This window comes from Scyliorhinus torazame, chromosome 19 (genome assembly GCF_047496885.1).
Source record: "Scyliorhinus torazame isolate Kashiwa2021f chromosome 19, sScyTor2.1, whole genome shotgun sequence".
In the NCBI taxonomy this organism is placed as follows: Eukaryota; Metazoa; Chordata; class Chondrichthyes; order Carcharhiniformes; family Scyliorhinidae; genus Scyliorhinus; species Scyliorhinus torazame.
Window position 1 is genome coordinate 35,848,992 of NC_092725.1, and position 13,443 is coordinate 35,862,434.

The 13,443-nt window shown below is 49.5% G+C and overlaps 1 protein-coding gene across 1 annotated transcript in view; it reads right to left on the reverse strand.

The window, feature by feature from the left end:
• LOC140396657 (uncharacterized) overlaps positions 1 to 13,443 on the reverse strand; it is a 178,127-nt gene that overhangs the window by 12,721 nt on the left and 151,963 nt on the right. The window contains exon 14 of the mRNA XM_072485452.1: positions 7,279 to 7,444. Coding sequence (XP_072341553.1) covers positions 7,279 to 7,444 — 166 coding nt within the window. The remainder of the gene's footprint in view (positions 1 to 7,278; positions 7,445 to 13,443) is intronic.

The following is a 13,443-nucleotide window of genomic DNA, read 5'->3' on the forward strand; positions in this document are numbered from 1 at the left end:
TTCCCCAGAAAGAGCCCAAGTTATCCAGAAATCTGAATCCCTCCCGCCTGCACCATCCCTGTAGCCACGTATTTAATTGCTCTCTTTCCCTATTCCTCATCTCACTATCACATGGCACGGGCAACAACCCAGAGATAACAACTCTGTTTGTTCTAGTTCTGAGCTTCCATCCTAGCTCCCTGAAAGCGTGCCTGACATCCTTGTCCCCTTTCCTACCTATGTCGTTAGTGCCAATGTGGACCACGACTTGGGGCCGCTCCCCCTCCCCCTTAAGGACCCGGAAAACACGATCCAAGACATCACGTACCCTTGCACCTGGGAGGCAACATACCAAACGTGAGTCTCTCACGCTCCCACAAAATCTCCTATCTGTGCCCCTGACTATCGAGTCCCCAATTACTAATGCTCTGTTCCTCTCCCCCCTTCCCTTCTGAGCAACAGGGACAGACTCCGTGCCAGAGGCCCGTACCCCATGGCTTACCCCTGGTAAGTCGTCCCCCCCACAAGTATCCAAAGCGGTATACTTGTTTCTCAGTTGTTTCACCACTTGTCCTAGAGCTCTTTGTTCTGTAACTTTCCCCAACTCCCTACCATTAACTGAATAGGTCCTGCCCTGATTCGATCTACCAAAATGCACCACCTCACATTTATGTAAATTAATCCATCTGCCACTCATCTACCCACTGGCCCAATTGATCAAGATCCCATTGCAATCCTAGATAACTTTCTCACTGTCCACTATGCAACCAATCATAGTGTCATCTGCAAACCTACCAACACTGCCTCCTAAATTATCATCCAAGTCATTAATATGACTAATAAAAATCAGCGGACAAAGCACTGGTCCCTGAGGCACACTGCTGGTCACAGGTCTCCAGTTTGAAAAATCAACCCTCTACAACCACCCTTTGTCTTTGGTCGTCAAGCCAATTTTGTATCCAATTGGCTACCCCACCTGGATCCCGTGAAATGTAACCTTATGCAACAATCTGCCATGCAGTGCCATGTCAAAGGCCTTGCTAAAGTCCATGTAGACAATGGCAACTGTACTGCCCTCATCTATCTTCTTGGTTCGCCAAGACGATTCAGGATAATATCACGGCAGTATTGAGAGGGGATATATCCAAGGGTTCGCCCACTGAGTCTATATGGAAAATAAGAACGGAAAGAACACTTTGGTAGGATTCTGGTTGCCACACAATTCTGGTCGCCACACTACCAGAAGGATGTGGAGGCTTTAGAGAGGGTGCAGAAGAGATTTACCAGAATGTTGCCTGGTATGGAGGGCCTTAGCTATGAGGAGCGGTTGAATAAACTCGGTTTGTTCTCACTGGAACGACAGAGGTTGAGGGGCGACCTGATAGAAGTCTACAAAATTATGAGGGGCATAGACAGAGTGGATAGTCAGAGGCTTTTTTTACACAGAGGGTAGTGGGTGCCTGGAACTCGCTGCCGGAGGAAGTGGTGGAAGCAGGGACGATAGTGACATTTAAGGGGCATCTTGACAAATACATGACTAAGATGGGAATAGAGGGATACGGACCCAGGAAGTGTAGAAGATTGTAGTTTAGTCGGGCAGCATGGTCGGCACGGGCTTGGAGGGCCGAAGGGCCTGTTCCTGTGCTGTACATTTCTTTGTTCTTTGTTCTTTGTACTACAGGCTCCCAAATAGTCAGCAGGAAATTGAGGAGCAAATATGTAAGGAGATTACAGATAGCAGCAAGAAAAATAGGGTGGTAATATGATTGGTGGCATAGTGGATGCTTGATTCGGCATGCTTGGTTTCATTGGTCAGAACATTGAATACAGGAGTTGGGACCATAAGACCATAAGACAGAGAAGCAGAATTAGACAACTCGGCCCATCGGGTCTGCTCTGCCATTCAATCTGGCTGATATTTTTCTCATCCCCATTCTCCTGCCTTCTCCCCATAACCCCTGATCCCCTTATTAATCAAGAACCTATCTATCTCTGTCTTAAAGACACTCAGTGAGTTGGCCTCCACAGCCTTCTGCGGCAAAGATTCCACAGATTCACCACCCTCTGGCTGAAGAACTTCCTACTGATCTCTGTTTTAAAGGATCGTCCCTTTAGTCTGAGATGGTGTCCTCTGGTGCTAGTTTTTCCGACAGGAGAACAGGTTCTCTGGCCGGCAGGAGATTCACTCTCCTCACTGACCAACGGTCGGTTGCCTTCATGTTCAACAACACACAGTGGGGTAAGATCAAAAATTATAAGATCTTGAGGTGGAGGATCGAGCTCTCCACCTACAATTACGAGATTTTGTAAGCTCAACGAGCCTCCCAATGCCCTTTCCCGAGGTACATGTGCCAGCGCACAAATGGACCGACTCCGGACCCTGCACGACGATCTCTTCACCCAGGGGTCACCCGCTTTTATCACTTCATAAAGGCCCGCAATCTGCCCTACTCCATCGAGGAAATCAGGGCTATCACCAGAGACTGCCAGGTCTGCGCGGAGTGTAAACCGCACTTCTACCGGCCAGACCGTGCGCGCCTGGTGAAGGCCTCCCGCCCCTTTGAACGCCTCAGCGTGGACTTCAGCGTGGTCCACCGACCGCAACACGTACTTTCTTAATGTGGTCGACGAATATTCAAGATTCCCCTTCGCCATCCCATGCCCCGATAAGACGTCTGCCACTATCATCAAAGTGTGAAGATGCCGGCGTTGGACTGGGGTGAGCACAGTACGAAGTCTTACAACACCAGGTTAAAGTCCAACAGGTTTGTTTCGATGTCACTAGCTTTCGGAGCGCTGCTCCTTCCTCAGGTGAATGAAGAAGTCTGTTCCAGAAACACATATATACTTCCCCGGAGCGGAGAAACTACGTCATCTTCTTCACAGCCTTCAACACGTCATTGATGACGATGAACATCTTGCCATGGTCATCCCCACACCCCCACTACTTGCCTTCAAACAACCGCGCAACCTCAAACGAACCATTGTTTGCAGCAAACTACCCAGTCTTCAGAACAGTGACCACGACGCCACACAACCCTGTCATGGTAATCTCTGCAAGACGTGCCAGATCATCGACATGGATACCACTATTACACGTGAGAACACCACCCACCAGGTACGCGGTACATACTCGTGCGACTCGGCCAATGTTGTCTACCTCATACGCTGCAGGAAAGGATGTCCCGAAGCGTGGTACATTGGCGAGACCATGCAGACGCTGCGACAACGAATGAACGGACATCGCGCAACAATCACCAGGCAGGAATGTTCCCTTCCAGTCGGGGAACACTTCAGCAGTCAAGGGCATTCAGCCTCTGATCTCCGGGTAAGCGTTCTCCAAGGCGGCCTTCAGGACCCGCGACAACGCAGAATCGCCGAGCAGAAACTTATAGCCAAGTTCCGCACACATGAGTGCGGCCTCAACCGGGACCTGGGATTCATGTACATTATATTCATCCCCCACCATCTGGCCTGCGAAATCCTACCAACTGTCCTGGCTTGAGACAATTCACACCTCTTTAACCTGGGGTTACCCCATCTCTGGATCTGTAAAGATTTAATCACCTGCTAATGCTCGCATTCCTAGCATTGTTTGGCATCTTTGAATTTGTCTATATATGTGTTTCTGGAACAGACCTCTTCATTCACCTGAGGAAGGAGCAGCGCTCCGAAAGCTAGTGACATCGAACCAAACCTGTTGGACTTTAACCTGGTGTTGTAAGACTTCGTACTGTCATCAAAGCCCTCAACACCATCTTTGCTCTGTTCGGTTTTCTCGCCTACGCCCACAGCGACCGGGGATCCTCATTTATGAGCGATGAACTGTGCCAGTACCTGCTCAACAGGGGCATTTCCTTGGGCAGGACGACCAGCTACAACCTCCGGGGAAACGGGCAGGTGGAGCGGGAGAATGGGACGCTCTGGAAGGCCGTCCAGCTGGCCCTACGGTCCAGAAATCTCCCGGCCTCCAGCTGGCAGGAGGTCCTCCCCGAAGCCCTTCACTCCATTCGGTCGCTCCTGTGCGCTGCGACTAACGAGACTCCCCATGAACGTTTCTTTGCCTTCCCCAGGAAGTCCACCTCTCAGGATTCGCTCCCAAAATGGCTGGCAGCTCCAGGACCCATTCTCCTCCGCAAGCACGTGTGGCTCCACAAGGCGGACCCATTGGTTGGGAGGGTACAGCTACTCCATGCGAACCCGCAGTACGCGCTACGTACATACCCCGACGGCCGCCAAGGCACAGTCTCCTTCATAGAACATACAACATACAACATTACAGCGCAGTACCGGCCCTTCGGCCCTCAATGTTGCGCCGACCTGTGAAACCACTCTAAAGCCCATCTACGCTATTCCCTTATCGTCCATATGTCTATCCAATGACCATTTGAATACCCTTAGTGTTGGCGAGTCCACTACTGTTGCAGGCAGGGCATTCCACACCCTTACTACTCTCTGAGTAAAGAACCTACCTCTGACGTCTGTCTTATATCTATCTCCCCGCAATTTAAAGCTATATCACCTCGTGCTAGACATCACCATCTGAGGAAAAAGGCTCTCACTGTCCACCCTATCCAATCCTCTGATCATCTTGTATGTCTCAATAAGTCACCTCTTAACCTTCTTCTCTCTAACGAAAACAGCCTCAAGTCCCTCAGCCTTTCCTCATAAGATCTTCCCTCCATACCAGGCAACATTCTGGTAAATCTTCTCTGCACCCTTTCCAATGCTTCCACATCCTTCCTATAATGCGGTGAGCAGAATTGCACGCAATACTCCAAATGCAGCCGCACCAGAGTTTTGTACAGCTGCAACATGACCTCATGGCTCTGAAACTCAATCCCTCTACCAATAAAAGCTAACACACCGTACGCCTTCTTAACAACCCTCTCAACCTGAGTGGCGACTTTCAGGGATCTATGTACATGGACACTGCCAAGAATCTTACCATTAGCCCAGTACTCTGTCTTCCTGTTATTCCTTCCAAAATGAATCACCTCACACTTTTCTGCATTAAATTCCATTTGCCACCTCTCAGCCCAGCGCTGCAGCTTATCTATGTCTCTCTGTAACTTGTAACATCCTTCCGCACTGTCCACAACTCCACCGACTTTAGTGTCATCTGCAAATTTACTCACCCATCCTTCTACGCCCTCCTCCAGGTCATTTATAAAAATGACAAACAGCAATGGCCCCAAAACAGATCCTTGTGGTACACCACTAGTAACTGGACACCAGTCTGAACACTTCCAATCAACCACCACCCTTTGTCTTCTTCCAGCTAGCCAATTTCTGATCCAAACTACTAAATCACCCTGAATCCCATGCTTCCGTATTTTCTGCAGTAGCCTACCGTGGGGAACCTTATTAAACGCTTTACTGAAATCCATGTACACCACATCAATTGCTTTACCCTCATCCACCTGTTTGGTCACCTTCTCAAAGAACTCAATAAGGTTTGTGAGGCACGACCTACCCTTCACAAAACCGTGTTGACTATGTCTAATCAAATTATTAATTTCCAGATGATTATACACCCTATCTCTTATAAACCTTTCCAAGATTTTGCCCACAACAGAAGTAAGGCTCACTGGTCTATAGTTACTGGGGTTGTCTCTACTCCCCTTCTTGAACAAGGGGACAACATTTGCTATCCTCCAGTCTTCTGGCACTATTCCTGTTGACAAAGATGACTTAAAGATCAAAGCCAAACACTCAGCAATCTCCTCCCTAGCTTCCCAAAGAATCCTAGGATAAATCCCATCCGGCCCAGGGGACTTATCTATTTTCACCCTTTCCAGAATTGCTTTCACCTCGTCCTTATGAACCTCAAGCCCTTCTAGTCTAGTAGCCTGAATCTCAGTATTCTCCTCGACAACATTGTCTTTTTCCTGTGTGAATACGGATGAAAAATATTCATTTAGCACCTCTCCTATCTCCTCGGACTCCACGCACAACTTCCCACTACTGTCCTTGACTGGCCCTACTCTTACCCTCATCATTTTTTTATTCCTGACATATCTGTAGAAAGCTTTAGGGTTATGCTTGATCCTACATGCCAAAGACTTCTCATGACCCTCCTGGCTCTTCTTAGCTCTTTCTTTAGATCCTTCCTAGTTAACCTGTAACTCTCGAGCGCCCTAACTGAACCTTCATGTCTCATCTTTACAGCAGCCTCCTTCTTCCTCTTGACAAGTGTTTCGACTGCCTTAGTAAACCACGGTTCCCTCGCTCGACCACTTCCTCCCTGCCTGACAGGTACATACTTATCAAGGACACGCAGTAGCTGTTCTTTGAACAAGCTCCACATTTCCACTGTGCCCATCCCCTGCAGTTTTCCTCTCCATCCGATGCATCCTCAGTCTTGCCTTATCGCATCATAATTGCCTTTCCCCCAGATATAACTCTTGCCCTGCGGTATATACCTATCCCTTTCCATCACTAAAGTAAACGTAATCGAATTGTGGTCACTATCACCAAAGTGCTCACCTACCTCCAAATCTAACACCTGTCCTGGTTCATTACACAGTACCAAATCCAATATGGCCTCACCTCTCCTTGGCCTATCTACATACTGTGTCAGGAAACACTCCTGCACACATTGGACAAAAATGGACCCATCTAAAGTACTCAAACTATTGCGTTTCCAGTCAATATTTGGAAAGTTAAAGTCCCCCATAACAACTATCCTGGTGCCTTCGCTCCTATACAGAATCATCTTTGTAACCCTTTCCTCTACATCTCTGGAACTTTTCGGAGGCCTATAGAAAACCCCTAACAGGGTGAGCTCTCCTTTCCTGTTTCTAACCTCAGCCCATACTACCTCAGTAGATGAGTCCTCATCAAACATCCTTTCTGCCACCGTAATAATGTCCTTGACTAACAATGCCACCCCTCCCCCTCTTTTACCACCTTCCCTGAGCTTACTGAAATATCTAAACCCTGGCACCTGCAACAATCATTCCTGTCCCTGCTCTATCCATGTCTCCAAAATGGCCACAGTATCGAAGTCCCAGGTACCAACCCATGCCGCAAGTTCACCCACCTTATTCCGGATGCTCCTGGCATTGAAGACACACTTTAAACCACCTTCCTGCCTGCCGGTACACTCCTGCAACTTTGAAACCTTGCTCATGACCTCACTACTCTCAACCTCCTGTATACTGGAGCTACAATTCAGTTTCCCAATCCCCTGCTGAACTATGTCCATCTGACAAGTGCGACACTGAGGAAACATCTTGTTCATGAAATATTGAGAGATCTGGAGTAAAGACAGTTCCTTATTCTCCTGCTGCTTACCACAGTGAGGGACAAGCCCTTTGGGAAATAATCCAAAGCTTGTTTATTTTTGGGTGCCACACAAATGACGTCAGTGATGCGTTTGGTTTCTTTAATTAAATCCAAGCACTCGGGACAAGGGTAACTGCTGCTGTACAGCACAGCATCCTTCAGACAGCGTTCAGACCTGCAGAACAAACACAAATTAAAACAAAACATTCACATTGGTTTGTGTTGAATATTAACGAGAGTGAGTTCACCACAGAGGAATGATTGGAATCTGAAATGGAGTTCACATTGACATTACTCTGACAATAAAAATATGTGACTTTTATCGTGTAATATTTCGCACGGGGCCTACGGGGTGGGGATGATTTTCTTCCCCGTGGTCCTTTCGGAGTACGAGTTCTCCCGCCTGGGGCAGGCACTCTCTATTACTGCTGTATAAAAGGTCGACCAGGAAGGCACTGACCAGAACAGTAACCCAGTTGGGATGTGGCAGGCAGTGTGAATATTTTTTTTTAACAAACATTTTATTAAGGCATTTCTGGTTTTATAACAACAAGACACAAATGTAACCATAATTCAGTGCGTAACACCCCAACCAACAACCATACCCCGCCAACATAGCTTACACACACACTCCCCAAGTCCCTCCATCTTCTCTCGCTGATCCCGCCTAAATTGAACTAAACTAAACAAACTCTCCCTGCCCCCCCCCTTAGTCCTTAACCCCCCCCCTCCTTATTGTATCTGCTAACAGTTTAGTTTTCCCCGAAGAAGTCGATAACCGGCTGCCAACTGCGAACGAACCCTAACACTGATCCTCTCAGGGCGAACTTAATTTTCTCAAGCCTCAGAAACCGAGCCATGTCGCTAACCCATACCCCTGAATATGGGGGCTCCGAGACTCTCCATGATAATAAAATCTGTCTTCAGGCTACCAAGGAGGCAAAGGCAAAAACGTCAGCCTCTCGCCCCAGGACTCCCAGGTCTTCCAACAGTCCAAAGATCGCCACTCGGCGCCACCCTCGTTTTTAGCATTGTGGACATGACATCGGCAAATCCCTGCCAAATCTCCCGAGCTTCGGACATGCCCAAAACATGTGGACATGATTTGCAGGGCCTCCTGCACACCTCAAACACCTATCCTCTACCCAAAAAAACCTGCTCATCCGGGCCACCGTCGTGGGTGCCCAGTGAACCACCGTGAATTGTCCGCATACAACGAGACCCTGTACTCAGCCCCCCCCCCAACCCCCCACCACCACCAGACTAGTCCCTTCCAGTTCTTTGACACTCTTAGCGCCATCGCCAATGGCTCTATAGCAAAGGGAAACAACAGTGGGGAGAGTGGAGTGCGCCTTGTCCCCCGGCTCAATTTAAAGTAGTCCGAACTCACCCGGTTCGTCTGCACACTCGCCATCCGCGTGCCTGGTACAGCAACCGGATCCAGTCTACAAAGCCCTGCCCAAACCCAAACCCCCTCAGGACCTTCCACAAATACTTCCACTCCACCCGGTCGAAGGCCTTCTCCGCGTCCATAGCGACCACTACCTCCCCTCGGAGGGCATCGTGATGACATTCTAACGATGGCCGTTAACTGCCTGCCTTTGACAAATTCCATCTGGTCCTCCTCTATCATCCCCGGTACACATTCCTCTATTCTCAGGGCCAAAATCTTGGCCAGCAATTTGGCGTCAACATTTAGTAGGGAGATTGGCCTGTATGACCCACATTGTTTTGGGTCCTTCTCCGGCTTCAGGATCAATGAGTTCGAAGCCCGTGACATTGTTGGGGAAGAACACCCCGCTCTCTTGCCTCATTAAATGCCCTCACCAGCAGCGAACCCAGCACCCCAGAAAACGTCTTATAAAATTCCATTGATTAACCTTGCGGTCTCGGAGCTTTGCCCGACTGCATGGCCGCCAATCCCTCTACTACTTCCACAATCCTGATCGGGGCTCCCAGCCCCTCCATCAACCCCTTCCTCCACCTTCGGAAACTCCAAACCCTCCAAGAATTGCCTCATCCCTTCCGCCTCAGTTGGGGCTCCGACTCATACAACCGACTGTAATATTCCCTGACCATCCCGTTCACCCCTGCTGGGTCCAAAGTCGTGCTCCCCCTCTATCCTTCACTCTTCCTATCTCCCTGGTCGCCTCCCGTTTCCTGAGCTGGTGTGCTAGCATCTTACTGATCTTCTCCCCATACGCATATACCACCCCACTCACCTTCCTCAACTGCCCCACTACCTTCCCTGTGGATATCAGCCCAAACTCCATCTGCAGCTTCTGCCGCTCCTTCAACAACCCCGCCTCTGGGGCTTCCGAGTACCTTCTATCCACCTGGAGTATCTTCCTAACCAGCCTATCCATCTCTGCCCGCTCCACCTTCTCCCTATAAGCTCATATCGAAATCAGCTCCCCACTAACTACTGCCTTCAGGTGCCTCCCATACCGTTGCTGCCGAAACCTCCCCGTGTCATTTATCTCCAAATAATTCTGGCTGGCCTCCCTCACCCGCTCGTACACCTGCTCATCCGCTAACAGTCCTACAATCAATCTCCATTGCGGGCGCTGACCCCCCTCCTTGCTCACCCGTAAATCCACCCAGTGCGGGGCATGGTCTGACACAACAATTGCCGAATCCACCACCTTCGCCAGCAAAGCTCTGTTCAAAATGAAAAAATCAATCCGGGAGTACACTTTGTGTACATGGGAGAAAAAAGAAAATTCCTTCGCTCTTGGTCGTCAGAACCTCCATGGATCTACCTCCCCCTATCTGTTCCATAAACCCCTTTAGTTCCTTCGCCGGGCTGGGACCCTCCCTGTCCTTGAACTCGACCGATCCAGCCTCGGATCTATAACCGTATTAAAGTTCCCCCCCCATGATCAGATTATGTAAGTCCAGGTCCTGAATTTTCCCCAATACCCGTCTCATCAACTCCGCATCGTCCCACTTTTGTGCATAGATATACACCGGCATCCCCTCCAGCTTCCCACTCACCATAACGGACCTACCCCCCCCCCCCCCCCCGAGTCCGCCACTATGCTCCCTACCTAAAATGACACCCTCTTATTGATCAAGATCGCTGCCCCACTAGTTTTAGAGTCTAGCCCCGAATGAAATGCCTGCCCAACCCACCTCTTCCTCAGCCGAGTCTGATCCACTACCCTCAGGTCTGTCTCCTGTAGCATTGCCACGTCCGTCTTCAAACTCTTCAAATGCACATACACGCGGGTCCTCTTGACTGGCCCATTCAGCCCTCTCACATTCCATGTGATCAGCCTGGTCGGGGTGCCACCCCCCTCCACCCCTGCCCATCACCCATCACCCTTCTTAGGCCAGCCTCCAGCCCACGTCCCTCACCTCCTCAGGCCCGCCCTCGGGCGCCCATCGTCATCAACCGCCAATCTGTCCCCAAGTGCCAGTCTCTCCCCTGTCAGCAGATCAATTCCCCCCCTCCCGCCCCTCCAATAACAAAATAACAATCCTAGCTAGCCTGGTAGCCCCCGCCCATAGTTCCAAGCATCCTACCCCCACTGATCACCCTCTCCCCCGCTCGAACATACATATGCAAAACATCACAATCCCCAACAAAAACAAAGAAGAAAATTCCACCCACCGTCCCCCATTAAGAACAAAGTTAACCTGCATACAAAACTGAGCAATGGCCCAAAACGTAGTGCAAAACAATACATACAAAACCCAAAGAGAAAAGAAATTTAGCAGCATAACAAGAACACAACTACTCACCCCCAAGTTCAATGTTCTCCATCACCTGCCAGTCCCCTGTCCTTAACAAAGTTCATCGCCTCATCTGGCGATCCGAAATAAAGTTCCTTGCTCTCATAAGTGACCCACGCTGGGTACAGCATGCTGAACTTCACCCCCTCCTTAAAGAGGGCTGGTTTCATCTTATTGAAACTCGTCCTCCTTTTGGCCAGTTCTGCACCCAAGTCCTGGTAAATACGCAGCTCATTATCTCCCCATTTGCAGCTCCTTGTCTGCCTGGCCCATCTCAAGATCTGTTCCTTGCCCAGGAATCGGTGCATTTGTACCACATCGCCCTCGGCAACTCATTCTTCAGCGGCTTCCGCATCAGCGCTCTGTCCACCTCCAGGGGCCGAGTAAACGCACCTTCTCCCATCAGCTTTTCGAACATATGCGCCACATATGCCCCTGCGTCCGATCCCTCGCTGCCCTCTGGGAGGCCAGCAATCCTCAGGTTCTGCCTGCACGGTCTGTTCTCCAGATCCTCCCCTTTCTCTTGCAGCCTTTTCTGTTCGTCCTTCATCAGTCTCACCTCCGCCGCCATCATGGTTAGCTGGTCATCGTGCTCAGCAACCGCCTTTTCCACCTTCTGCATCGCCTGGCCCTGGGCTTCCAATCTCTGCTCCACATGGTCAATCCCTGACTTAATCGGATCCAGGTATTATTTTCTTTGCTGAGCAAAGCACTCCTGGAGAAAGTCCATCAGCTGCTCCATTGACCACTGGGCCTGCAATTTCGGTCCCTGACCCTCCGCCATAGTCTCCTGCGCTGCTGACTCCACTCCCGTCTTCGACCAACGGTCTCTCCTTTTCAGACGACTTCTGGTCCACGAATCCATACACTTTGGGGAAATCCTTCTCCTCTACTTCACCAGTCTCCTGTTTTGTTGGTCAAATCCACCATAAATCAGGGAAAAAGGTCCCAAAGGTCCACCACGAGCGGGTCTACCAAATAAGTGACCACTCACTCCATGGCCACCACCGGAAGTCAGGAAGTGCGAATATTGTGAATATTGTGAGCAAATAAAACTACACTTCTTTATTTTACTCGATGTGGATTCCCAATGTTCTTATTAAAAATAGAGTTTTACAGACCAGAAAGAGGCCTTTGGCTCATTATGCCTGTGCTGGCCATCAAGCACCTATCTGTACTAATCCCATTTTCCAGCACTAGGCCTGTAGCTTTGTATGCTATGATATTTCAAGTGCTCATCTAAGTACTTCTGAAAGGTTGTGAAGGCTCCCTCCCATCTCACCTCTCCCTCCCATCTCAGGGAGTGAGTTCCAGATTCCCACCAGGTTTTTCCTCACATCTCTTATAAACCTACCTCCTGCCCATTACCTTCAATCTATGCCCCCTGGTTATTGACCCCTCCACTGAGGGGAAAAGTACCCTCTCCAGCCTATCTATGTCCCTCATCATTTTGTACACCTCAATCAGGTGCCCCCGTCAGCCTTCTCTGATCCAAGGAAAACAACCCCAGCCTAACAAGCTCACTTCATAGCTGAAACCCTCCAGCCCAGGGCATATCCTGGTGAATCTCCTCTGCACCTTCACCAGTGCAATTACCTCCTTCCTCTCGTGTGGTGGCTAGAACTGCACATAGTGCTCCAGCTGTGGTCTAACTAGTGCTTTATACAGCTCCATCATAACCTCCTTGCACTTATATCATATGGCTCCGCTAATAAAGGCAAGTATCCCAAATGCCTTCCTAGCCACCTCATCTACCTGTCCTGCTGCCTTCAGGGACGCTCGGACATTCACCCCAAGGTCCCTCTAGTCCTCTATATTTCCTAAGCATTCTTCCGATCATTGTGTATTCCCTTGCCTCGGCACTGAGTTCATAATCAAATACAATTAGATCTGCCCTGAGCGTTTGATAAGGACAGGGTGGAGGGAGCTTTACTCTGTATCTAACCAAGTGCTGTACCTGTCCTGGGAGTGTTTGATGGGGACAGTGTGGAGGGAGCTTTACTCTGTATCTAACCCCGTGCTGTACCTGTCCTGGGAGTGTTTGATGGGGACAGTGTACCAAGTCTGAGGACACCTTCAGTGGCAAATGGACAGACAAACATACTTCCCTTCCCAGAAACCATACTGGCTCGGCCTTAGTGTATTTTCTAAATCTTCTGCTCTGACCTCCTATTAATAATGGATTTGAGCACTTTCCCACTGACAGATGTTAAACTAACTGCCTGATAGCTTTCGGATTTCTGTCTCTCTCCTCTCTCGATTGGTGATGTTACAATTGTGCTTTTCCAATCTGCTAGCACCTTTCCAGAATCTGAGGAATTTTGGAAGATGTTAACCAATAAACCCACTCTCTCTGCAGCCTCTTGCGTTAAGAGGTGAGAATACAGGTTGTCAGGTCCATGGGACTGGTCAGTCTCTGGAACCACTGATTTGATG